Source organism: Labrus mixtus, chromosome 21 (genome assembly GCF_963584025.1).
Source record: "Labrus mixtus chromosome 21, fLabMix1.1, whole genome shotgun sequence".
Taxonomy (NCBI): Eukaryota; Metazoa; Chordata; class Actinopteri; order Labriformes; family Labridae; genus Labrus; species Labrus mixtus.
This window is the reverse complement of record NC_083632.1, coordinates 3,846,536-3,874,345: the sequence shown is the minus strand read 5'-3', so window position 1 is coordinate 3,874,345 and position 27,810 is coordinate 3,846,536. Positions and strand designations below refer to the sequence as shown.

The 27,810-nt window shown below is 39.6% G+C and overlaps 2 protein-coding genes across 3 annotated transcripts; one reads left to right on the top strand and one right to left on the bottom strand.

The window, feature by feature from the left end:
- Positions 1-908: 908 nt before the first annotated feature.
- psme3 (proteasome activator subunit 3) lies at positions 909-6,421 on the bottom strand. Its single transcript, XM_061028363.1, has 10 exons — positions 6,265-6,421; positions 5,404-5,436; positions 5,226-5,288; positions 3,510-3,614; positions 3,337-3,382; positions 2,765-2,883; positions 2,443-2,579; positions 2,258-2,312; positions 1,433-1,519; positions 909-1,323 (listed from the first exon to the last, which is right to left on the bottom strand). Exons 1-10 carry the CDS (start codon positions 6,304-6,306, stop codon positions 1,243-1,245), a joined length of 768 nt encoding a protein of 255 aa, XP_060884346.1. The 5' UTR covers positions 6,307-6,421; the 3' UTR covers positions 909-1,242.
- Positions 6,422-8,117: 1,696 nt separating this feature from the next.
- Positions 8,118-24,745, top strand: nbr1a (NBR1 autophagy cargo receptor a). 2 transcript variants are annotated; one of them, XM_061028990.1, is made up of 22 exons: positions 8,118-8,346; positions 8,697-8,759; positions 8,900-8,918; positions 9,647-9,669; positions 10,670-10,852; positions 12,391-12,468; positions 12,552-12,778; positions 12,867-12,986; positions 13,266-13,565; positions 13,925-14,084; positions 14,473-14,721; positions 15,948-16,076; positions 16,249-16,324; positions 16,456-16,566; positions 17,319-17,498; positions 17,606-17,773; positions 18,024-18,160; positions 18,312-18,790; positions 19,014-19,099; positions 20,301-20,391; positions 20,656-20,755; positions 22,600-24,745. In XM_061028990.1, the coding sequence occupies exons 1-22, from the start codon at positions 8,245-8,247 to the stop codon at positions 22,786-22,788; spliced, it is 3,270 nt and encodes a 1,089-aa protein (XP_060884973.1). In that variant the 5' UTR covers positions 8,118-8,244; the 3' UTR covers positions 22,789-24,745. The 2 variants fall into 2 exon arrangements, with proteins under 2 accessions (XP_060884973.1, XP_060884974.1); XM_061028991.1 differs by lacking the exon at positions 20,301-20,391 and having other exon boundaries at positions 20,658-20,755.
- Positions 24,746-27,810: the final 3,065 nt, after the last annotated feature.

Sequence of the window (27,810 nt, the reverse complement as noted above, 5' to 3'; positions counted from 1 at the left end):
ATTTGTTCGGACTTGCCTTCGTTTTCATCTTTTTTTTACTGTGAAGCACTTTGTGACGTCTGCTCTTGAAAGGTGCTGTATAAATAAACTTTATTTGCTTTATATTATAAAACTATACTTTCTGGAAAATTATAACAGCATCATGTGCATGTGTACTGTATTCCCCCCCCTCAATACATCAGAGGTGCTGATGTATAGATCAGTTGTGTGCGTGCCACACTGACACCTGCAGGCCGAGAGGAAACATAGCTTCACAGTTATTTTAGTTAGAGCTGCAGCTGTTTCTTAGTATACCATGGAGTCAAATGGACAATCATAACATCCTTTTCTTCTGATCTGTAAACCCAAAAAACAATCAGTGGTGGTTGATTCACTACCATCAGTAGTAATCTCTCCCTTTTTTCACACTGTCATCCTATGTTGCTTATCGTTGCCATGGAAACACCCGCTGTTACTTCAAAGACGGCTGTATAAGGAAGTGGCAACTGTTACTGAAAGCTTTTCTTTATGTGTGCCAAATCTATGTTTTTATTAATTTAATGTCTTTTCTAAAAAACATCTGAGCAATATGAGATTTACAAACGCAAAAACTGGAAAAGAAATTGTATCAAAACAAACTTTTATTCAATAGATACACACCTCTACATTACGGTGACTTCTGGATCTTCACTTAAAACGATGATCATGTGGACCTAACACCTCAGTTTTCAGTATTTGGTCAAAACTACACTGCCTAACCTAAAACATTTGAAAAAAAATACAGCTTTTGTGTTTGGAGTTTGAAACAGATGGTTCCTCCAGCTGCTGAGAAGTCTCATGTACGAGACTTAAAGAAATAACCACATAACCATTCAACGAGTAATGAAAGAAACCACCTAAGAGCTATAAATGAGGCCATTTCACAAAGATGAGGACAAAATGTTTAATTAAAATTAAAAAATACATAGCGCTTCATGTTGTCTGTGAACTATCTCCCCACTCTCTGAGAGAATATTTTATGTCTTCAAAGGATTTAAAACAAGACAAATATTTTACAATTAAAACAAAAAGGTGTGCGTCGTGTCCGTCTATGGAAGCTATGTTTCTGTACTGGGCTGAGTTGATTGTACTGAAATGTGTGAATGTCTCGATGTAGTCCAGAGTGGACCGGGGCCGGGCGTCTGCAGCTCGACATGGCGTGGCGGCGATGGAGGAACGAGGGCTGGAAATGGGAGGCGAAGACTTGAGATGGCTGGATGAACATCAGTACAAGGCGTCGGCATTACTGCTTCGAGGCTTCTTGATCTTCTCGATGTTCTTCAGGATCATGTCGTGTAACGTAACCTTCACAGTAAATAAACAGTGGTGTCAAATATAAGAACAGGAAAAAAGAGGATTTTCTTTAAATAAATGACAAACATAGTCGAGAGAAATAAAATAAACAGTGACATACGTATTGATTTCGAAGCTCCGAAACTATGATCTTCAGACTGATGTATTCCTTCTCATCAATCTCGGTTACTGTACGCCGATAGTCCTCCTATGAAAAATAAATACAGGTTTAATTTATTTGCATCATTGCTGGAACAAATTAGCATATCACCCTGAACATCACAGTCAACATATTAATCTCTGATTTTTACAAACTACCTTTTGTCCATCATTTTCCTGCTCCTTTGTAAAGCTCTTAGTCTGAAAGGTGCTTTATAAATAAAGATTGATTGATTGATATATTTCAACAAAATCCAGTTTGTGTGTTTAAATTCTGTCCTAAGTCATTTTTATTATCAGTCCGCCTGTTTTCATCCTGGACTCATCCAAGCCTTCACTGTTTACTGTTCCCTCTCCTGTTATCAGAGCTTTTATTAGCTGCTTCTGGCACTAATCGAACATTTCTTTCTGTTGCTGGCTCACATTAACGGCTTTTCAAATGAGGAAACGCAGGGCGGACTTTCACTGTGAAGCAGTCTGAGCAATCACAAATATATTAGTGAACCAAAAATCAGCACGAGCAGAAAATGTTTTTAACTTTTAGTTTTTTTGTTTGTAAAGTCAAAAAACGGTCTTCTTTATTAGAAAGACTGCTGTACGCTTCTCAGGCCACCAGGGGTCACTGTGGTTTCCAGTTCTAATGTCACAAAGCCAAAACTTTCAGGCTTCAAACGTCACAGTGAAAATACACATTTTAAAATGCTGTGTTTTTTTTTTTTTGATGATTATAAAAATGTGTATTTTGTTGTCTAAAGACCTTCATTCTTTATAGATAATATTCACTTACCACATGTGGATATTTAGCTATTTTAGAAACCAGCTTTGCCCTTGTGATGTAGTATCTGGAAGAAAGGAAGGCAGAAGCAATCTTGTAAATGATACAAGTAAAGAAACAAGCATCTCCTGCAGCAGCAGCAGCACTTTCAAACCTCCCGGTGTGTAAAGTAAATTATGATTAGGATATCTCCAAACCTTGAAATCTGATCGAGGTAGGATGCCGCCTCCCCTTCCACTGTTCTGAGCTCAGCTACTGTCTCCTCCTGGATGGACACTCCGAAGTTGTTGCCATCTTCTATCCGTGGGATGAGCAGCTGAACCCACATTTTGACCTGCAGATTACAAGGAGAGTGCCAAGAAAAAGGAATGAAGAAACACCTGTGGATCATCAGTTCACATCCACATGTTGACACACAGTAGGACGTTCAGCATACGATATTCATGTAAAAATGCCTTTTATTGCTACTCATGTTGGAGCTTCACACTTACTACACTAATGAGAACATCAATGACTTACTGTGTTACATTTCTCTATGAGCGTCCTGATCTCTGGTTTGACCTTTTCAATGAGATCGACAAGATTCCCATTGCTCTTCATCATCCCGCCAGGCATGACGAAGACCTTGGTGCCGGTGACTGGAAACACGGGAAGGAAAAAAAAACAAAAAACAACGGGATTGATTACAGACACTTAAACCCGAAAATTAGTTAAATCTAAGTTAAATTAGAGTGCAGCTGATATTGTCTGTTTCTCCTACATCAGCGTTTGGTCCCTCCACGTAAAGCGTCCTCAGGTTTCTTGAAAGACGCTATATACATTTGATCTAGTACTAATTATTTTTTGACTAATAATTAAAAAAATAATAATACAACTTTTTTTGACACTAGAGCTGAACAACACTGCAAACACATAAAAAAGGAAAGAATATTCCCTTAAAGTTTCAAACAAAAAAAATGGGTCATGGGATGTTTCTTAATGATCCGTCTTGGAAAAACACAATAAAACATTTATTTTAGTCTTCATCTTGCAAACTTGTCCCACTAATGTGGTCATACACGCAGTCATTCAGCCACTCATTCTGTACTCACCCATGTCCTCCCCTCCATCCTCCAGCTTTCTCTTCTTTGCATTTTGCTGTAAAAAAAACAAAACAAAACAGAAGCTCACATCTTCTCTCCACACATTAAGTACAAATGATTATTATTTTTGTTTTTTTCAATTCTTGTGGATTTCATGAAACCCTTAAAAAAAGGACCCTTACCGCTTCAAGTCCGTCATGCAGGTTTGGGAGCAGGATGGGGTCTGGCACCGTGAGATTGATGTCAGAGTGGATCTCCTTCAGGTCACTGATGTTTATGATTGGATCCTGAAAAACAACGAGGTTACAGAATGTATATTTTATATTATAATGATTCTCTGTGAAGTGAAAAGATTACACTATGAGAGTATCCATTTGTAAACTGTCAGATATTTAGCCAGTGTGGACAGTGATGCTAACCTGCTAATTAATGACAGTAGTGTTGTCACAATACCAGAAATGTTAATTTTGATAAGAAACACTAGTGTAAAAGCGGCAGACCCTCCACATGAGCGCACAAACAGAGTTGTGGAGTGTAGGCAGTGTTTGAAAAAGACCCCAGGAGAACCACATCTTCCTTCACCTCCCCGCCATGTTTACTAGTTTACAGCTTCCTGTTTGGTGCAGGAAAGTCCACTCCTATTGGTTGCTGACAACGTTTGCATCATTGAACAAGACGATTTGCATAATACAAGACCGAAGACGTGGGGTAACATTAAACAGGTTTGATTATATTGTAGTGTAAAGACGAGAAAAAGACATTAAAACAGTCCGGATTGAGTTTTATGACCACTTTACACCCAACGACGAGATCACTGGAGCGTGCCCCAAATTAAAGGAAACTCTCATGATTTTAATCTGACTTCAGAAATGTGTCGGTGACTTCTAAATCACTCCAAATGTCGTTTGGTGTAAGGTCAACATTAGTCAGTGCTCTCCATCTTTGAGGCAGCTTTGGTTTAAAAGTATGAATGAAGATCTGAAGCTTTTTTTTTTTTTAAAGCGTTGATACTCTGATAGTTTTGATCATCAATAAGAGATTGTTTGATTTTATCAAACATTATAGCAAAAAGTATCAAAAATGTTGACAACATTAAATGTCAGATATGAATTTTGTCATGAACTTCATCAGCCCCCAAAACATTAAATGTACTTTATTTGTTGATCAAACAGTCATTAGCAGATTTATTGGATCTTCTGATAGTAAATCAATCAATCAATTTTTATTTGTATAGCGTCAACTCATAACAAGTGTTATCTCAAGACACTTTACAAAAAGCAGGTAAAAGACCTTACTCATTGTTATGTTACAAAAAGCAGGTAAAAGACCTTATTGTTATGTTACAAAAAGCAGGTAAAAGACCTTACTCATCGTTAACATTACAAAAAGCAGGTAAAAGACCTTACTCATTGTTATGTTACAAAAAGCAGGTAAAAGACCTTACTCATTGTTATGTTACAAAAAGCAGGTAAAAGACCTTACTCATTGTTATGTTACAAAAAGCAGATAAAAGACCTTACTCATTGTTATGTTACAAAAAGCAGGTAAAAGACCTTACTCATTGTTATGTTACATAAAGCAGGTAAAAGACCTTACTCATTGTTATGTAACAAAGATCCGGCCTATCCATCATGAGCACTTTAGCAAAGAAGCAAAAGTTACAGTGGTAAGAAAAAACTGTCTTATTGAAAGGCAGAAATCTTCGGCTCGGGGAAGTAAAGCACGAGATCTTCCAGCAGTTAAAAGTTATTCTACAAATTGTTGTAAATTGTGACGTTACAACTTTTGACACAAAGTGGACGAGAGTATTAATTTCTCTTTAGATTTTAAAGTTTAAAGTTCACTCAAACCATGAGATGTAGTGCAACACGATCTGAACGAACACACGTGTAACTGACCTTAAGGAAGTGATCGAGTTCCAGTAACTTCTTTGGGAAAAAACTAGCAACGAGGTTCTCTGCCTGAAAAACAAACAAACAAACTGTTACTTTAATTCATGTTTAAAAACAAACAGATTTTTTTTATCTATGTAGATTTGTTGGTGAAGTTTGAAAGTTGGAGAAGTGAATTACTTACTTCTGAAGTGATTCGTTCCCTAAAAGCATCAACCTGCAGAACATAAAAAGAGAGTTTAAATAAACCTGCAGAACATAAAAAGAGAGTTTAAATAAACCTGCAGAACATAAAATAGAGTTTAAATAAACCTGCAGAATATAAAAAGAGTTTAAATAAACCTACAGAATATAAAAGAGAGTTTAAATAAACCTGCAGAACATAAAATAGAGTTTAAATAAACCTGCAGAATATAAAAAGAGTTTAAATAAACCTGCAGAATATAAAAAGTTTAAATAAACCTGCAGAATATAAAAAGAGTTTAAATAAACCTGCAGAATATAAAAAGTTTAAATAAACCTGCAGAATATAAAAAGAGTTTAAATAAACCTGCAGAACATAAAAAGAGAGTTTAAATAAACCTGCAGAAAAACAACAAATCATCTCTTTGACTGTAAGAAGCTGAAAACTCATAAAAAAGAATAAGTTATCCTAATGTCTTCTATTGATGCTGCTGGAACATAATGTTACCACCTGAAGTGAGTAAAATGACGCAGGTGTGACAGCAGCAGCTTCTAGAGGGCTAACCTGTTAGCCTGTTAGCTCAGGCCTCTTCACTGCATGTGCTCTTCTATTTTAAATACTAAAACACTCATTGTTGTTGTAGCTTCACTTTCCCCCTCGTGAAGCTCAGCATCACTACGACACACTACCTGTCTGTGTAAAGGTTTGACAGGTGTAATGTAGCAGGCGGGAAACAAGCCGGTTAGCCGCTGTTAGCCTTATCACAGCATGCTACAAAACGTGGCTAACATGCTAGCTAGCAAATGGCAACAACAACACGCCGTTAACCTTTAAAGGAGGTTTTAAAAACACAAAGCTCACCTTGGTTTTGATTTCATTGTCCACCTTGAGGAGTGAAGACATCTTATGGGATCAAATAGGCGAAGATTGTGCCAACAGCATTAAATTCACCTGTAAAGCGTGTGGCTTTTCACTTGTCAGCCACACTTGGGGAGCGCAATGATGACGTCGTTTAGAACGCGACGGCACAGAACCAGTGTTGCCAGATCTCGCGAGAGAAACAAGCAACCAGCTCTATGGAAACAAGCCCAAAAACAAGCGACCTGGCGCCTCATAAAAATTAAATGAAGCCCAACAGGTGACCTAACCTACTAACCTACCACATAGTTTAAAAGAGAGGACACTATACAGTATATATATATATATATATATATATATATATTGTATATATATATATATATATATATACTGTATATACAGTATATATATATATATATATATATATATATATATATATATATACAGTATATATATACTGTATATATATATATTGTCTCATTTTGATTTGAAAACAATTTTTTGGTGCTTTTGGGTGTCAGCATCATCAGCATGCTGTATAAGATAATATATACTTTATTCATCCCAGCAGGGAAATGTAGGTGTTCCAGCAGCCAGCATACATACAAACACACAACACAACACAACACAACACAACACATATATACATACAAACACACAACACAACACAACACATATATACATACAAACACACAACACATATATACATACAAACACACAACACAACACATATATACAAACACACAACACATATATACATACAAACACACAACACATATATACATACAAACACACAACACAACACATATATACATACAAACACACAACACAACACATATATACATACAAACACACAACACAACACATATATACATACAAACACACAACACATATATACAAACACACAACACATATATACATACAAACACACAACACAACACAACACATATATACATACAAACACACAACACAACACATATATACAAACACACAACACATATATACATACAAACACACAACACAACACAACACATATATACATACAAACACACAACACAACACATATATACATACAAACACACAACACATATATACATACAAACACACAACACAACACATATATACAAACACACAACACATATATACATACAAACACACAACACATATATACAAACACACAACACAACACATATATACAAACACACAACACATATATACATACATATCCACCCATACAAAAAACAAAAAACATGAGCCCACAATACATAACCAGGATAAAAAGAAGTGGTATGGATGGTCCATGTGCATAAGTAGCTGTTACTCATAGATAACAGTATAAAATAGTAGCTCTGCCAGTGCATAGTATGATAGATAAATAAAGAATTATTATAAAAAAGCAGTCAAGTGTGTAAAATACAGTTTGATATATGCAGCTCAGGCTAAAGTTTAAAAGTTTAAATGTTATTATTATTATATTATTATTTATATTAAGGTCAGATCTCTTTCTCCCACTGTTTATTATATTTTTTCCATATTTCCCTTATTCCCAGGCATTGTCGCTCTGTCAGATGTAGTTGTGTGTGGGTGGGGGGGGGCGGATCCTGGAAAAGGACAAACTATCGCGATCGTTTTTCGCTTTATTGTGGAGAATTGGGAGAGAATCAGCAGCAAAACAAGCCCAAAACAACCAAACAACCAACTGCACTTTAGAAAACAAACCCAAAAAAAAAACCACAAACCGCGACTGACGACTTTACAGAGAAACAAACCCGAAGTCGCTGATTTACAAGCGGACCTGGCAACACGAGCACAGAACGGACGCGATGCCTTTTGGAGACTGCGCCTGCGCGGGGGACGTCACCGTATTATTTTTCTCGAACGCAGCTGACGATGTAAACAAGAAAAGACAGTCGAGGGCAACAGGGATCAAATAGGCCGGTGTCAACGCAAATGATAGCCATCGTATGCTCGTGAACGGCTGACATGGGGCTGCCTGTTACTATTAAAGTCAATTTTCGGGGGAACGTGAAGAGATTCCTGGCGCAGGATTTGGACAAATTGGAGTGGGAATCCGTTGAAGCTTGGGTGAGCTGTTAGCAGTGCGTGCTGGCTAAATGCTGGCGCAGTTTGGTGGAAAGCAGGCCCCAGACATGGCCTAGGCACGTAAACAATAGACTACCGGAAGGACAGCCGGTGTTATTGAGAAAATCCCGTGTGCATAATTGTTAACACGTTAACCGGACTGTACATTACTAATTAAAAAGTGTAAAATCTGCTGTGTTCGCTGTAAAGTGTTTGCACAGTTCCTAGCTGTAGAAGAGATTTCTCAACATGCCATTATTGATGTTTATACTTTACGTCTCATGTGGGACAAAAAAAACTCATTTTATATTTATAACAAAAATATTAACTTCTGTATTTAAATCATATTTCAGATCAAAGCATCATTTGGGATCAACCACTTTCAAGTCAAATACTTTGATGAGGAAAATGAAGAGGTAAGGGAGAGTGTGTAAATACATCTAAATGCTTTGCTTTAGTGCTATTTACATTCTTTACAAGGGTTATGACAGTGTTTTTCATGTGTGTGTGTGTTTAAGATAATTCAGTCATTCTGATTTGTTTTGCTCTATTTCAGATTTGCATCAACAGTCAAGGTGAGAAAATCAAGCTGTTTATGTTTATTACTACAGTGCTTATTACTTATATTACTTACTATTACCTGTATATTATCTGTAATCTAGTATAGCATGCTCACTGCACCTTAATCTGTATATTATAATCCTGACAATATACTTATATTTATAGCATTTATTTATATTTATAGCATCCCAATTCAGCCATATATACCCAATAATTCACTTTTTTTTGTCTTTGATATTTAGAAATCTTAGCTAAATATTTAGAAATCAAAGCTCAATATTTAGTTTATATTCTATATATTTAGCTTTGATTATAAATATTTACAAACTTAGTTAAATATATAGGATCAGGACATGTATTTTTAACATTTAGATATAATATTTAACATTTATATTTGCCAATGAAATTATCTTACATTTTTATTCACAAATGTAAATATGACAAAGTTCACAAATATTTCTCTAAATGTGAATAAAAAGTGATTTTTTTTTTTTAGGGCTAAATGTGGAGAAATGTTGTTGTTATTTGTAGTGTTTACTTTACAACAACTTTACAATCGGTGCCCCGTAGTAATGACAATAAAGTTGAATCTCATCTCATATATTTATCATGGTTTATGTGAAGAAGAATAGAAGACTAATGTTTTGCCTAAAGATTCATATAAGGGTACAACTCAAACTGTAAAATACAGAAATAATAGCTGAACGAGCAACTAACTGTTTGTTTGTTTGTTTGATTTCAGATGAATACGAAGAAGCCATCAAGGTAACGGGGCATTTATTTGTTTTTGTAAAATAGGGAAGAGAGGGTTTCTTTTAATAGCACATTAGAAAAATCAAGGTTATCACACAGGGATGCAAACTCACAGGAGATTAAACATCGAAGAAGAAGTTTAATTCAGTCAAGAAATGTGAAAATAATCTAAAAACATATATGATCAAATATGTCTGCTGTAGCAAAAAAAAGAAATGCCCTGGGACAATTTAGTGGCAGTTTTAGATGCGATTATTTACTGCTCAGTGGAACATCTAAAAACCTCTCTAATCAAGTTTTTAATCAAGGTTATATTCAAGGTTACAGAAAGAGACTTAACAAAAGGTGTAGGCTAGTTAATGCTAATAACAGAGAATGCTAAAAAAAAAAAAAGAGGTGTTAGCTCGACCAAAATGTGTGAATTCTTTGTCGGCTCCAGGGGTGGGGGGGGTGGGGGGGGCGTCTGAGAGGCCTATAGCACTTAGTTAGTTTCTCACGCCTGATGCAGGGGTCTATTCACAGAATGGAAATGACTTGAAAGGAGGATCACAACAGGGGTAACTTAAGGAACTTCACACGTTGATTAGCGCTGGGTTGATAAAGGAAGCTCTAGAAAACACAAATCCTGTTATTGTTCTGAATCTCACAGACATTATATATAAAAGAAAACTTCACGAATGAGGGATTTAAAGGTGATTATTAACACATTAGACAAAATAAAGAAGCAGAGCCAGAGTTGTATTTCAGCACAGGACTCCTCGCCTCATGCTGTACTGTGTGACTGTACTCTACTTAAAAACGATGACAACACAAACATGCTACTGTTCCAGTGTAGCAGCATTCACTTAGTAACAGGGGACGACAAAGAACCACAATAACACACGTTGCATTGTTCCAAAGTCGTAACATACTTACATACGACGTTGTTTGAGGTTCAAGTCGGACATGTTTTCTGCATTTCTTCAGTCTGCATTTCTGAGTCATGTTGTGTTGTGTTTCCTCGTGTGTACAGAGTGCAGAGAAGCAGGGGAACCAGTTGCACATGAACGTGTACAAGATGAAGGGGCAGGCCTGTGGAGGCCCTCTGAAGACGGAGGTGAAGGAGCTGAAGGGAGACCTCCGGCCCGCTCCTCCTTATCCATCCAGGGTCAAAACAGTGGACAAGGGCACACAGGTCACTCCGGAGCGAGAAGCTGTAAGGACAATCCTCCTCTTCCACCACCACTTCCCCTTTACTCACTCACTGTCAAATGTGCTGAATTTAAATTATATAAGGAGGATTTTTGCACTAATTTAAATGAACCCACATGTTCAGCAGCTGTTCTCTGTTTGAACAATGTTCATGTGATTTATCTCCAATATTTCAGTGTCTATGCATCGTATATAAAAAAAATATATTTGTGGAGGTTCATGCAGCTCAATGCCTGCAGGGCGAACAAAAGCTATCTTTGTGTTTAAATAATTTAAATACTCTGGAAATCAAATATTAAAGTTAGTGTTGTGGGCATGACTCAGCACTTTGTTTGTGTAGAGGGTGAATAATCACTTAGCAGATATGTCTGTGGAGCATTTATATTCTGTAACCATAGAAAGATCCCAGAACAAGCCAATGGTATTCCACATAGCATTATAAAGACATACTCAAATATAAATTAGATGAAGATATAAATCCAACACAGAGTCCTTTCTATAAGAAATATAACTATAAAACATGTTGATTCAGTGCATGAAAAAAAACACAACTTTCAAACGTCACGGAATTAACCCAGTTTTCATGAAAGTTTGAAGAATCAGAATCAGATTTATTGACCGGGTATTCTCACTAGGGCTGGGAATCTTTGGGTTTCTCACAATTTGATTCGATTTCGATTCTTGGGATCACAATTCGATTCAGAATCTATTTTCGATTCAAAGAGATTCTGGATTCATGGAGTCAAAGTCTTTTTTTTGAATTAGTGCATTTTTAAGGTTCTACTCCAGTCACCTGTGAGACCGGCTGTATATCTTGTTGCTCCATTTGACCTCTGACTGAGTTAAAGAGCTAGCATTAGCACTTAGCAGAACTGATTAGCCCCCCCCCCCCCCCCAAAAAAAAATAAATAGTTTTTTTGGAATTTATGAATCAATTTAAAATCTCAGAAGATTAGAAGATAAGTTTTCCCCCCACCCCTAATTCTCACACATACAAGGAATTTGATGTCTGTAAACTGAACTCTCTATTTACAAAAAATACATTAATTATCAACAATCAACACAAAATAAACAAAAACTAATATGTACAAGGCTGAATGAGACAACATGCGTTTCAGACCGCAGGAACTTTTTCATAGTTCTAGGATCTGTTGGAACCCTCATCTTTTTTTAATAAACTAACTATGAGCCAGTTTAGTTCCTAGAACCGCGTTTAGCAGCGTTTAGCTCCTGCTTCGGAGTAGGTACCATGGCGGTGCGAATGCAGAGAGGAAAAAGTCCCCGTGGTGTTTTGTTCTCAGAGAACTCCTTAGAGGATAGTTCCTCTTCAAAAAGTCCCCAGAACTGTTTGGTTAGTGAAGTGCAAACATGCTGAGATAAGATGATAATTAAATAACAGATGGGTTACTTTACATGAGGTCAAACTTCTATCCCTTTGCCCTTATAATACAAGTCTGTGCTTCAATTTTATTCAAACCTTTCCAAACATATTATGCTATATAAGTGTTGTTGAGATTGTGCGTCTGATGTATTTGGATACAGGTAACAGTGAAGGACACCAAGGGGAACAAACCAGAAGACGAGCCGCCTCCCATGTGGTTCCGATCTTACATGGAGAAGGTAAGATTTTCAACAGACCAAAGGTGTCATCAGAATTTTTAGTTTTCCTTCATCTTACATAAACAAATCCTCTTCGTTGGCAGTTTAAAGATGAAGTCGTGAAAGAGGTGGTGGAGAGGATGTGCAGCGACTTTTCTGGCCAGTGTTGCACACACAAAGCTTCTGATGGGCCCCTCGAGACCGGCGGGGGGGCTTCTGGCGGTCCCATAGGGCCCAGACCAGGCCCCTCCACCTCGAACGGATCTCTTGGCTACACCCCAAACTGCAGCAGCTGCCACAAACTCACCTCTGAAGGGGCCTATAAGTGCAGGTAGATAAACACCCTGATGATTTTTTTAAATTTCATACTTTTTCGACATGCTTTCATTGCGTTTTCTCTTCTTTGTTCTCCCTGCCAGTGTGTGCCCGTCCTGCATCCTGTGTGAGATGTGCAGGCATAGCCATGACCCCAGCCACAACCTTGTGAGAACCAAGACTCCTCTCTCCATCCCCGAGCATGGAATGTCGGGAGAGTTGAGGTAAACCCCCCACCCAAGGCTGAGGATAAATCTCCCCACTTCTTGAAGCAAAAAGACATTTTTACTTACGACAGTGTTAGTGCTTCTTCTGTGTTGTCACTTGGTCTGTATTAATGGAGGAAAACGTAAATAAGAATAGACGCAAGGCAGGACTTTAAATAGTGTTTTAGCAGCTACATAAGTGTAATTTATGAATTGTGTGAATGTGTGTTTTTGTTCTTGGAAAAATAAACATTTGATAGTCAACAAATAGGTGTTCCTGATGACATTTCAAACCAGGTTCCCAAGGCGAGGAGACAGGACAGTGCGCAAGGCCGAGCGACAGCGCCTCAAAGCTGAAAGGAGGCAGCTCAGAGCTGAAGTGAAGGAAATCAAGAAGAAACTGAGACTGGAGAAGAGGGGGCTGCAGTGGAGCGGGCCCTCTACCTCAGGCAGAGCCAACCTGACAAACACGGCCTCCGCGTCCACCCAGGTCCCGGCTCCGCCCCCCACTGCTGCCTCAGAAACAGCCTCAGGTCCAGCCCCAGCCCAAGGTCCCGCCCCTGCCCCGGTCCCTGACCCCCAGGCCTCCAGTCCAGAGTAAGCGCCATCTCGGAAGGGGCGTCCGCCAGTGCTGGGTACCTCGAAACCCAGCATGGATGCAATAAAAATCTTTTTTTTTTTCAAGAAAAAGAAATCAAAATATGCCATCTTTGTAATCTAGTATGTATGAGTGTATCGCTGGCTGCTCTGGGGTGGTGGAAAAAATGTTGGAACTACCTCAATGTGAAAACTGCTGCTGCTGCTTCATAGATTTTCTAAGAAAAATTGCTTTTGAGCTGCAAAAAAAAAAAAAAAAATCTGGGGGTCCTGCTTTTTTGATTCGTAGAGAACAAAAGAGATGGGTGTTTTAAGAAACCAGGGCTATTTTCAACAATGCTCTGTACACTTGAAACTAGGGGTCCTGGGGTCTCGCACACGTCCTTGGTGCCCACTATGGCTGCGTTGTTTCTGGATGAAAATCTGCCGGACGGCACCCGTCTGGAGCCTGGAACCAAGTTCATCAAATACTGGAAGATGAGGAACTCGGGGACTATCAGCTGGACCTCAGAGACCAAGGTACCCCTCCCACCCGTCGAGAGGGCAGGCCCCACTCTCTCTTTGCCCCCCCCCCCCCCCTTCCTCCTGCTTTACTTCCACTCTGAGCCCCCACTCAGCTCATTCCCTGCTTCTAATCTTCTAACACCAGCTAAGATTTCTCATCCAGCCTAATGCCTCTAATGCCCCCTCTGTCTGAGATTTTTATGATTTGATTCTTTTGAATCTGTGTCGTCGTTTAAGTTCTGGAGTCTCTGTCCTTGTTTGAATGTGTGTGAGTGACCGACTGACTTTACTTCACTTGAGTGTGTATTCTTTTTTTATTTCTGGTTGCATGCTTTTGTCTTTGTGCCTTTTCGCATGTGTATTCCTATTTTTGTGTTCTGTGTATGTGTGTACGTGCACCCAGCTAGTGTTCATGTGGGGGAACCTCGGCCTGGCGTCAGAGGAGAGGAGGGAGGTGCCGGTCCCCCTGTTGCTGCCCGGGCAGGTGGGAGTGGTCAGTGTGGCCTTTGTGGCTCCCGTGATGGAGGGGACGTACACCTCCCACTGGAGGCTGGCGCACTGCGGGTGTCAGTTCGGCCCGCGCGTCTGGTGCAGCATCGTGGTCGAACCCGGCGACGGCCGCAACACGCTCGCTCCTCAGAGCAAACGACTGGCAAGTCTGAAATCCACTGAATCCCCCCTCCGCACTCCCGCACTGAAAACATCAACTTCACATCGTTTAATGGTTTCATTTGGGACATAGTGTTTAAACTCAAATCCTGTATTTAAGTTTAAGCACTTTACTTGAGAACATAATTTTTATGCCACTTTAATTTTTACTCATCCACTTTATTCCAGACGGAAATATGAACATTTTTTATTTGCCACATCCTTTGAGCTTTAATGACTACACAGATTATGATTTAAATAAAAAATACACATGGGATAAGTTTATAAAATACAATATCTTGTTAAGACTAAAATCAACAAAGTGGGCCTGTTGTTTGTTTTGTCTCAGACGAGTTCTACCAGGGAGGAATTTCTACTCCAAACGTGGCATTAATTCATTTATTATCAGGTCAAAATAAAAAGAACACACACTCAAGTGAAGGGAAAGGAAAACAGTTAGGAAACTCAATGGCGTAAAACAAAAGGTAAACTGTATATAAATGTATATAACATACTTTATACATGGTTGTATTAGTTTTATGTTAGACAGCAAACATTTAGCATTTCAAATGTAAACAGAAAAAACATCTTTTATTGCTCTAAATTGAAATATCACACTGGTACTGTGTTTGTGACATTATAAAAAAGCAATCTAATGTTTGAGGCTCAAAGACACAGAAGTTTGTCAGAGCGACTTTTCTGTTCCATGAATCATGTCATGAACCGTCAGATTGATCAGGTGACCTTTTAAAGGGGCCTCACGCCAAGTTTGGAAACCACTGCACAGTACTTCTAAACATATCAAAAGTCATTAAAAAAACGTTTCTCTTGCTTCTCAACTAACATTATTTTACTTTAGATACTTTAAAGTTAATTTTACTGATAATATTTCACTTCTTTTTTTTCTTGGCTCGATATTTAACACAGAGCTTTAACTTCTCATGCATTTTGTTTTGAATTTATTGACATGAAATATAGAAGTCGTTTCTTCAACACATGTTCCTTTTCCCGAAGAGAGGATCTCAATGTTTGAATATAACATTTTGGATCGGATATATAAGTCTGTGCCAGTCCTGGTCCCTGGTTAAATATTAAAGAAAAGTAAACATGGATGTTTGTGATAAAGATTAGAGAATAACAACAAGTAATGCTCCTAACTATAATACCAGAAGTATTCTTTGTGCGTTCACTATAAAGACTCTAACGCTGCTGTTTTTGTTTGTGCTTCAGAAGGAGGACGTTAAGCCGGCAGAGAAGAAGAGGGAGGTCCGGTCTCAGGACAGTCCTGGTCCTGGCTTTGCTATCGACCTGAGCCATGAGGACTTGTACTTCCCATCGGTCGACCTGCTGACTGCACAGGTGCACACACTCAGAAAGCTCCTCCATTAGCTGCAAAAAAAAAAAAAAACATGTTTCAGAAAGTCACCACAGAAAGTCACATTTCATTATAAAAATATGATTTGGATCACATGCATGTGAAAACTGATCAGAAAAGCAGAAATCATGTTCTCTATGCTTCTTCTGTTTGTAGGATCTTCTGTCATTTGAGCTGCTGGATATAAACATTGTGCAGGAGTTGGAGAAGGTTCCTAACAACACTCCTGTGGGTAAGTAAGACCGGCTGCTTTAAAACACTGAAGAGAACTTTTACAACTTCCTTCCTGTCTTTTTTTTTTTTTTTTTTTTTTAATATCTCAAGTGTGTAACCTCTGTTGTGTTTGTCTAACCTGACTTGCAGCTTTGACACCCTGCATATCCCCTCTGCCCCCTGATGCTCCAGTGTTGGAGAAGGCCGTCGCTTCACAGATAAAAGATGACTCGGAGGTCTCAGGGGTCAGAACACTTTTCGGTGAGATGATTGTTTTTCTGGAAAAAAAACCCTCCAGAATCAGTACGGATGTTGTTAGTGAAGGAGAAGCAACTAAAGTGAAACAAATCTGAGGCGCCTGTCGCCTAGTGGTGAGAGCGCGCCCCATGTACAGAGGCTGTAGTCCTGCAAGCAGGCGACCTGGGTTCGAATCCGACCTGTGTGGCTCCTTTCCCACGTGTCATTCCTCACTCTCTCTCTCTCTCTCTCCAAATTTCTGGTGCTTCACTTTTTTTCCCATTTATTTATTTCTAAAGTTGCAGAGTTTGGGCCAGAAAAGATAAAGGCTAGGGTTAGGGTTATGTTGCTATGGTTACTCACCTAAGGTACCATCTGCAGCACATTCATTTTTGAACAGTGAACAAACTGATTAACTGGAACTACTTCACCACAGGTGTCCATATATCGAAGGTTAATGGACACCCACGTGACACCCTTCATCCAATCAGAATTGAGTATTCACGCAGACATGAGAACATGTTGAGATTAAAAACAAGTGTTTCTTCTAACTTATCCTACTACAAGATTATCAGCCTTCTTGAAAATATGAGTGCGGAGAATGTACGGAGGAGGAAATCTCAGTAAGAACTGTCAGTCATCTCAAGTGATTGTGGGTAATGTAGTTCTAGTGGGTAATGTTCCTTCTTCATTGTGATTCTGCCGAGGATGTGAAGTGTAATGCTAACTCTTTGTGTTTGTGTGTGTGTGTGTGTGTGTGTGTGTGTTTTCACCAGGAGTGAAGCTGAGGCAGGAGAGCGAGCAGCCGGAGCCTGTGGCCCAGGAGGAGGACCGGGAGGAGGAGATCAGTGGAGCCCAGTTCCTCTGTGAGACCGTCATCCGCTCCCTCACCTTAGAGGAAGCCCCCGATCACAGACCCCTGCGCCGAGCCCAGCACAGCAGCCTCAAAGCAAACAGTGAGGACGTTCATAATCTACACAGTTAATTAAAGTTGACTTAAAGAGCTGTTCGCTTCATTTTTCAAATTGCTTTCCTTTTGTTTTTTTATTCCTTGTAATTTCAGTTTCCTCTCGTGGTCCAAACTTTCCCTTTGAGAAGCCGGTGGATGTTGAGAAGTCGGAGAGAGCGCAAGAAGTTAAAGAGGAGATCTGTGCTGTCAGACTGGAGAATTCAGCTCTGCCTCTAAACACCGGTCTCAACCTGATCAGCGTGGAAGAGGAGACAAGTCCAGGTCAGGATTCAATATCTCTGTTTGTTTCAAGTCTAGCTTCAGATTTTAAAATTCTTCATAAAATGTCCCATGTCTTCATAACCTCTGCCCTTGCCTGGTAAATGCACATAAAACAGCATTTGTGCTTTCATTTCCCTGTCATGACTTGATCGTCATCAACAGATTCAGCCTTACTTTGCACGTTTGAGTCGCTCATTTAGTCGTTCTTCTTTACCTCTTTTGTGTTTTTTGGTTCTGTTCCTGAAACCAGCGGATGAAAACACACAGATCAGCTCACCTTCTGACAGAGAGGACGAAGAGGTCATGGTTTTAAACGAGCTGCAGAGCATGAGGGACACCGAGGAGGAGGGAGAGGAGGGCGGCAACAAAGGAGAAGACTGGGAGGAGGTGAAATGTTTTTCTAATAACAAAAACATGCCACAAAGGGGATTTTGGCTTCCTTTATTAATCTGTGTTTAAGTTGCTTCAAAATATTAATTTTTTAAGGTGAGGCGTTGTTCCCGTAGTGGTTTACCTTCTTTCTCCTCCTGTGTCTCAGGTCAGCAGCCAGACCTCTTCAGTCTCCTCCTGCGACGATTACATCATCGTCCTCCCAGACTGCTTCGACACCAGCCGGCCTCTGGGTGAGTCCATGTACAGCTCTGCCATGTCGCAGCCAGACCCAGCTGACGCCACCGCCGCCGCTGATGATGATGATGATGATGATGATGATGATGATGATGTAACCTCAGCTGATCCAGACGTGGACGAGGAGAAAGAGGAAGAGTCCGAGCCCGAGCCCGAGCCCGACGCGGCTGAACCGCTGAGCGAGAGGCAGGAGAAGATGGAGGTGGCTGAAGACGAGGATCCACCTGTGAACACCTGGCTTCCAGTTCTCCCTCCATCCATCCACAGCAGTGTGAACCAGATGCTGTGTGCCTCCCAGACGCTCGACGCCACCACGCTCACCCCTGAAGTGGTGCCGCCGCCCGTGCTGCCAGACCCCCTGCTGCCCCCGCCCGCCCTCTACTCACCAAGGTTAGACAGGAGCTCAGTCTCGTGGACATTTGGAAGTTGCGACATTTGACAGAAGTTTTGGAAGCATGTAGGATAGCCTTATATGGTCGTGTGACCTTATATAGGCGTTAATGTTATCTGAACCACTTCAACCTCAGTCATCAGAGTCCTTCTTGCGTTTTGGTCAAACTTTATGAAACTTCCTCAATAATTTATAATATTTATCGTCTTGTTGCCGTTTCAGGTCTGAGGCACTGTACCTGGCTGAGGACCCCAGCCCCCCGGCCTGTGACCCATATGAGCCGCCCCAACCGAGGGTCCACCTAAATGGTGATTTTTATTTTTCCCTTTTTTAAATCACTCAGTTTGGGGCTTTTCATTAAACTAATGTGGCGACGCCTGCGAGCGTGGTCAGGCAGGAAACTCCAGCTGCACTGATCTATCCATCACCTTTCAATTAGCGGTGTATTTAAGCTGCAAGACTTTCAGTCTTTACCTCTGCTGTTTCATTGTCACCGCTGACTTTCATCAGTGCTGCACTCTTGCTCAGCCCGACCACGATCCGAGCATCCACCTGTAAGCTCCGACTGAGGGTTTTAAAGGTCACATTTTATACAAAATATGCTTTACCATGTTTTTCTAACACAAATATGTGTCCCTAGTCTGTCTAAAAAAAACCCTATCATGAGAAAAGTCCATCCTCTCCATATTTTGCCTGCTCCACTTTTCAGAAAATGTGTGCTCAAACAGGCCGTTTGGAGATTTTCCCTTCATGACATCACAAAGGGCAGTAGCCCCTCCCCCAGGTGGGTGACACTCCCACAGCTAGGTGTTTGTTCTGCCCTCTGATTCCTCTTTCTCTCTGCAAACAATCTAGCAGGGAGCAAGAAAGCCCGAGCCACCCAAGCCCTACCAGAGAGGGGGCGTGGTCAGACACAGCTCATTTACATATTTAAAGGTACAGACACAGAAACAGCCTGTTCTGAGCAGGGCTGAAATAGAGGCATGATCAAATACAGGATCAGAGTGGACTTAGAAGAAGAAACTTCACAGACATGTTTTGGGGCACTCTGAAACTTATTTAAACTGGTGGAAAAGGAGTTTAATATGTGACCTTTAAGATATCTCATCACTGCTTACATTTTTGCCAGATGCCAAACACAAACTATGTTCTGCTTCTGCAATAAATATTCGAAAAACAAATGCAAACTCGAGCTCTCAAACTGAACTGACATAAACAAGCCACGTCGTCTAATAAAGAGTTAGATCCTTTAAAAACAGGATCGCTCACTTTGTTGACATGAATTTGCAGTTCAGTCATTCAAAGAGAGGAAACACATTTTGCCCTTTGTGGGTCGACAGGAAGCGAGCTAACACGCTCAGGCTTTCAGGATTTGTTGCTTCAGCAAAAATGCTCTGTTCCTCCTTTAATATTGTGTGCGTGTGTGCGTGTGTGCGTGTGTGCGTGTGTGTGTGTGTGTGTGTGTGTGTGTGTGTGTGTGTGTGTTTCCTTCTTCTATTCGCTCTGCAGTATCATCTGGTGGTCTGTCGAGATCAGCAGGCTCAGCATCCAGTGCCTTTGAGACATATAACCCCAGACCCAGATACGCTTTGCAGCCAAGGTGCAACACTACAAAAGACTAGAACTTGACATGCTTACTTTGTGAACAAATTATTTATTTAATTAGTATTGATTTGTTTTTAACACTGGAACCTCAAGTAGCTTTAAGCAGTTTAGTTTATAGCCTGTACTAAAAGCTGTGTGATGCTCCTCTCGTATTTACAGCTAAAGATCTCTTCTCTTTTTTAGTCTTAAGTGGAACAAAATGTCCTCTGTAGTTCTGTTATCTAACCAAAAAGTAACCACATCCTTTCTTTTACGCAAGAGGCCAAGGAGGCATCACAGAGGGATTCGTCAAGGGGGCCCTTTCTGTGGCAGCGTCTGCTTATAAAGCCCTCTTCACTGGACCAAACTGTTCCATACAGGTATGTCACACAGAGACCCTCTATGTTTTTAAAATCTAGTCATCAATATGAACATGTTCATACTGATGTCACAAGATCAAAGTAACTAAGTGGATGTTTCTAAGAAGAACTTTGTGGTGAGGAGGATAAGTGCTTTCCTCATAAAACTCGTAAACATCCCGAACAGTTTCTCCCCTCCTCAAAGACGCTGAAAAAGCCAAAACTCTGCAGCTGTTTTGTGGTATTTTTGAGGACATTTTTATGACATCAACAGAGCTTCAGTCGTTATTTTTCTATTAACAACACCAAATATCTTATTGTGATGGGAAAGGTGTTTGATCTATTGAAAAGCCAACAGAGAATTTGACTCATTTGACTCTGCATTTCCTCCGGCCCTCAGAGTATCTTCAGCTTGTTATTTAGTTTTTTTTCTTCCAAATGTTCTGCAGTGATGTCATGGTGTCATTTTAACACAAGCAGCTGCTTCCAGCAAAACACTCTTGATAAACCTTTGTACCACACATCTGCAACGCACAAACTGCGACTAATAAATCAAACAAATACTTGGTCAACATACATCGAGCCAGATTTGTCCCTCAGGAGTTGCCGTGGTTACCAACACAGCGCTCAGGAGAGGGACTAAAGGGTTCAAATCAATGCTAGTTTGTCACTGCGTCAGCTGGATGTCTCAATAGGTAACTGTTTCATCATAACAAGTTTATAAGGTGATAAACTGGGAGCGTGTTCTGTCTCCATGGCCTAGTGGCCTCGCCTGTAAAACACAATGCAACGTATGTAAAATGAATCCAGCCGGGGGTTAAACGGATTTGACGTCTGAAGAATGCTGTGTTTGTGGATCTTCGGTGCAGCAATTTCTTCACAAAATTTAAACATGTGTCAACCATGTAACCTCAATCCACAGAAAGAAGTCCAGGTATTTTGATATTTGTCAGTTTACTGAGGGGAGAAAAAGAGAATGAAGACAAAACATCAGCGAAAAGAGGGAAAATAGATGGATCAGAGCAACATTATGTAACTTTCCCACTTTAAAATATTAGTTTCAGAGTCGATCTAAAAGTACAATAACCTTCAAAGGGGAGAATAGTATCCATCCCATGTCCACAGAGTGCCCTGCTGGTCGCCTGTTTTCAGCACTATGTAACTTTGGCAGCCGGCCTCTGTTCTTTTCGAGAATTCTGTACGGCTTTAAGCCACTAGTTCACACAGCAGCCTTCAGATAAGTAGAAGCCAGTTAACCTGTCTCTGTTCTGTTTCATACAAATGCTGCGGCTAAGAGACGAAAGTGGACGGATGAGGCTAAGAAGAGAAAAAGAGAGAGGGACCGAGCAAGACAGGGTTTTATACGAAACAGTAGGCTGCAAGTATGACGCTGAGCTGGCTATGTCAATACGCTGGGTTTTTTGAAAGTGCAGTTGCAGCAAGAGGCCTTCGGTGGGCGCCAGAGTGCAAAAAAACAGAATTCTTCCATAATTTTTGATTAATTGGAGAGAAAGCTGAATTGAAAGGAACGGGTGGATTCCAACAGGCTATTTAAACAAAAAATAAGCCATTTTAAAATCAAGCAAAACAAACACAAAATCTAATTTTTTGTGCGTCACATTACGGATGTCTTATGTAATGAGTGGGATCATGTACAGTAATTGCTGAGGTCCTGCTCACCGAGTCATGTTTCCATTAGGCGATAAGAATCTGCTCACTGTACATCATCCATTACACATCAATCTTGTGGCTGATTGTCTGGCTTAAAGAAGCATCTGTATTAATTTCATTTCTAGCGAAAAAGCTCCTGACATCATCAATTTATCTCATGTGTCTTTTTTTTTTTTTCCCTTCCTCTCCTGTAGCGAGGCATCGACCCAGCCACCAGACAGGACCCTTCCATGATGGCGATGCTGCTGGAGATGGGCTTCGGAGACCAGCGGCTCAACCAGCGGCTGCTGAGGAAGCACGGCTACAGCCTGCTGCACACCGTCAACGAGCTGGTGCAGATGGCCGAGGACAGCCAGAACAAAGCTGTCAACTCTCTGCACTAAAGGGGGAGGGGGGGAGGGTGGGGGGGGGAATAACCGCGGGGGGAGAGGCTACTTTTGTTTAAGGCTTTAAAAGAAGGAATTGAAAACATGATGTAAAAAGAATATTTAGATTATGTCCTGCATATCGCTCACCCTTTACAGCGTCTAGCTTTATATTCAATTCTGTAAAGTCCAGACAAAGAAAACCTTTCTGTGTGTGACTTATTGGTTGATCATTTATTTGGAAAAAAATGAATAATAATTACACACACAAAAAAATCTGTTAAAGGCAGGGTTGGTAATTTTTCGAAAACTAGCATGATTTTGAAAGTAGCATTCCCTCAGTGCTTCGTCTGCACCCGGCCACTCCCCTCTGTACTCCCTCAAAAGCCACGCCTCCTCACTTACATGCACAAGCGCCATTGGTCCTGAAGCGGCCCTCAGCTCATAGCTTGAGTGTGGGCTCGTGCATACATGGAGTAGAGAACGAGTAAGGAGACAGGGAGGCGTCTGATTGGTTCATCAGATTGGTACCTCGTGCAGACATTGGTTGAAGTTTTTACAGGCTAACAACGACTACAGATGACGGATTTTCTTCGTTCCTTTTTCAGAGCTCATGAGTTATTAGTTCCTATCAGGACCTAAAGACAATTTCAACCAAAATCTTAAAAAGTGTATCTGGAGGAAATTACCAACCCTGCCTTTAAAGTGTAAAAAAAAACCTTAAAGATTAGCATATATTTCTCTAAATTAGAAAGAATGGCTTCCCTGCCTTTGCCTTTACTTTAGCTTCAACATTGGGTTGAAATTAAACATATACACCTGTAAATTACTCAGACTAGCGGTGAACCTTTGCCATGCCTTGTTTACCTTGGACCATAGAGCCTTCTGTGTCGATGTAACGCTGCAGGAGCTGTGTAGTTCAGACCGGACATAAGAGTGTAGTATTCCAGCTCTTTCATCTTCGTGTTTGTGTGGCTGTCGTAGCTGCTTCCTCGGCGCTGAAAATAATCGTATTCGGAGATAAAAGGGCTTCTTTGGCTAGATTCTTCTCTCAAATAGAGCAGTGGATGGTAGTATTGTTGAATGTCAAAAAAAAAAAAGGCCTGCTCTCGTTTGAGACGATGCTACTGAAGCTTTTCATGGGTGTTCTTTGGTGTTAAGGGTCGGCATTTTGCAGTAGTAAGAAAAAAAACGAAAAAAAAAAAACAAGATATCTGAGACGTTTCTTGATTATCGTAGTGAAATCTGCCTAAACAATGCAATCTTTTTCTGTATCAGAGTACTGTTATTTTAGACGTTGACATGTGGAATGTAATCAAAACTTTGCCCGGGCGCAATTGCCGCTCGGACTCGGATGTTTTCTACCGCTTTTTAGGAGACACCTGCATGACAGGTAGAGGCTGTAGAGATGAGTCGTGTTCTTGTGGTCTTAGCACAGTCACAGTTTGGGGGGGGGGGGGGGGGCTTTGCATCATCATTTATCTCCCCTGCCTGCATTTTGTCCTCATTCAGCCACCATCCCTCCCCCTTCAAAAAAAAATATAAACCTAGCAACAGTCATTCAACACTAATCCAAGCTGAGATGTCTCTAAACACATTCCTTTAATCTCATAGTGGAACCAAGTATGTTTTTATTTAAATACATTGCCTTTTGGAGAGATGATTATTCGTTTACTGACATGTACATGTGCTGATTTGACATATTATGTGTGTGTGTGTGAGTGTGCAGATTTATGTTAATGTACACCTCTGTTCTCTTCATTTATTCTTTGTTAGCGTGCGTGTGCCGGGTTGACGAGTTTTCAAATCACGTTTTCTTATGTTGACGATTCTCCGTGTTTAAAAAAAATCTTTCTCTAGAGAATAATTGTGAATATATCTACTACTGTACGCTTGTCGAATTATTCTTCTGCCACAGAGTGTATACATTGAATCCTCTCAACTGTCAATCCGCCAATAAACTATTTGCACATCTCTCCTTTGTGTGTGTCTTTGCCCCTCAGTTAATGAGAAGTGTCTGAATGTAGGTCATGCAACGCTGCACAATGTGTGTCCTTTATGAAGGCCTGCAGTGCTTTCTGTACGAGGTTAACTAGATGTAAGAAAAGGTACAGATGTTACAAAGGTTACTGTGACAATACTGCAGTTTTAACAGAATTATGTGTGCGGGTTCGATGTATATAAGAAAGTCACTAAAGTGCAAAATCAACTCACACTGTGTTATTGATCTCAAGATTGTGTCTTAAGTCAAAAGCTTGTTTTAAGAATAAAATCATTTTGTTTTTTGTTGAGCATAAAAAAACGCAAGCCCTAAGAGGACAAACATCCATACCATATATTTTACTCCGTTTTCCTGTTATAATGAGTCAATTTAGGTTTTTTTCTCAAGATCTCAATGGGCTTATCTTGTTGTCTTGGGATAACAACGCTGGTTTTCCCCGGGATATAAAGAGTTAAATTCAGTCCTTCAGAAATCTAATTATTGGAAAACCAGTGATCTGCTCCCAGGATAATGACATAAATGAGTCTAGATCTCAAGAAAACAACCAGAAGGTAGCTTATAGCCCTACATTATCCCAAAAAAGTGGAGTAAAATTAATGTTTTCCATGTAAGTCCACTTAGGGCTTTTGTACTTACATGGGTCATGTTATTGAAAAAGCAAAGGGGATGACACTCTGGGAAAATATATTTGTTCTCTTGATGTGAGATTCACATCCCTTTCACCTCTGTTTGGTACATGTGAAGCTAGTGCCACAGCCGGTTAGCTTAGCTAAGCACAGAATGAAAAAGGATGATTTGTTAGCTTGGTTTAAAAAAAAGAAAATTACATAAAACTTTAATGTGATTCAGTGTGTTTATAATGACATTTAGTCATAGTGAGCTTTAGTCATGTTTAATAGAGTGTTTGCTAGCTGTTTTTTCCTCCTGTTGTTAGCAGCCAGTAAGCTAATGTTAGCACAGAGGCAGGAAATGGAAACAACTAGCCTGGTTCTGTCTTAAGTTTGAAAATAAAATCTAATCTGATACAATATGTTAATGAATTAGTTTTAATGGTTCAAAGTTTAAAACAAAACAAACGTCTACGTGATTCAATGTCGTTATCAGTGAGCTTTAATGATGCAAGAAGGTGTTAGCTCGTTATTTTTCTTCCTCTTGGTAGCAGCCGGTTAGCTTGTGTTAGCAAAAAGGTGGGAAACTTGGAAACAGTAAGCCTGGGTAGCAGAAACATTACATTTATTTAAATATGTTAATTTGAGTTTAGTTTTGTTGGCAGGTGTAATTTTTTATTCATAGAGAGCCTGTTTTACATCTGATTGTCTCGACATTAAACTAACTTTACGATTGTGTTGTTCCGATCACATAATCCCAAAGGTATTTCTCATTTAATTATTTCTCCTGCTTTTTTTTAAATTTGTGTCTTTAACATCTCAGTCTTATTCTGCTTTGCTCCTAATTCAATTAATATTTTTACTTCATCATGAGTCTCTCACATGATTCATGAACATGTTGATTTGTTTTAATTAGATATTTGTTGTCAAAAATTACACTGAAGGTTTTCATGTGAGGAAATTCAATTTCAGCTAGTTTCTGGTGGAAATTAAGTCTGAACATTTTCTCAAGTCGCTAACTTTTGTACAATTTTAGGTGCTTGTATTTTATTTGAAGGTTTCAATTTTCTGGAAGGCCTACCTTGTGCACTTCTACTCCTTCTACTTTATTATTTTACTTCTGCTCAGATATTCATATACAAACTCATAATACAAAACTGTAATCAGTTAATACATTATTTAACATTAGAATAAGATTAGACATATTTGCTCCTTAGACAGACATTCAAATGCTACTCTGTGGTACACAACGTCAGATTTAAATTAGACCAGTTTTTATCCGAAGCAATCATTTCAGTTCTTCATTTGAGATCTCGAGAAATTAACTTGTTACCTCTGAAAAATACAACTCCTTACTCGTTACAATGGGTAAAGGAGTTACAAATATTGTGACATATAACAATTAATTAGTCCATAAAAACCCAATTAAAAAAAAAAACACACATTCTGTAGGGACATTACTAAATGGAAATTTTGTTAATATGTAAAAGCAATAAAATGAAGTTAAAAAAAACAACAACAATTTTTGTATTTTATTAGTTCTTTTGTCAAAGGGAAGACTTAACAATTGTCTAAAAGTGGAAGGTACACACACTCTTCACAGGTAGGCCTACATTGAAGCAAGGGGGCCAAAAGGGGCCCTAACAGAATTATTTGCCCCTGCGGCCACAAAAGAGGTTAATCTGGCCATCGTAGCCTATATGAAACAATTTCTAATCCCTTTCAGTTCACAGTATAGCCTAAGGCATACTGTCTATCTATTTCTATCTATTTTTCCTCACACCAAGAATCAGGAAAGAAATTGGTCGCCGTGCATTTAAATTTAAAGCTCCATCAGACTGGAATAACCTACCTCGCTCACTTAGATCTATCACCTCTTTCCATATCTTTAAATCATCTCTACTTACTCATTGTCAAACATCCTGCTCTTGCTTTTGATTTTCTTTCTCTGTTGGACTTAGTTTGTCTGGACCTGCTCTCCTCTTGCTTGCGCTCGTGTACCTCATATCTACATGTATGTACTGTTCTGTACCTTGTGCCTTAATGTTGCGTACACTATGTGTGTAAGTACTGTATAGTGTGTACGCATTTATATATATGCAGAGATTTTCCTTTCTTTTTTTATTATTATATATATATATATATATATATATATATATATATATATATATACACATATATTTTGTTTTTCTTCAGATTTTTTCTGATTGTGTAATACTGGCTGGTTGGTGGGTGGCTAGGCTTGGGGGAGCATTAAGTGTGAGTGTGTGTGTGTTTGTGGTGTGTGTGTCTCTGTGTTTAAATGTTTGGTATTATGTTTTGGATTTACCTTTTATTTTGATTTTGTATTATGATGATTAATTTATGTTTTGTAAGGACCCCCTTGAAAATGAGATGATGCATCTCAAGGGGCTATCCTTGAAATAAATT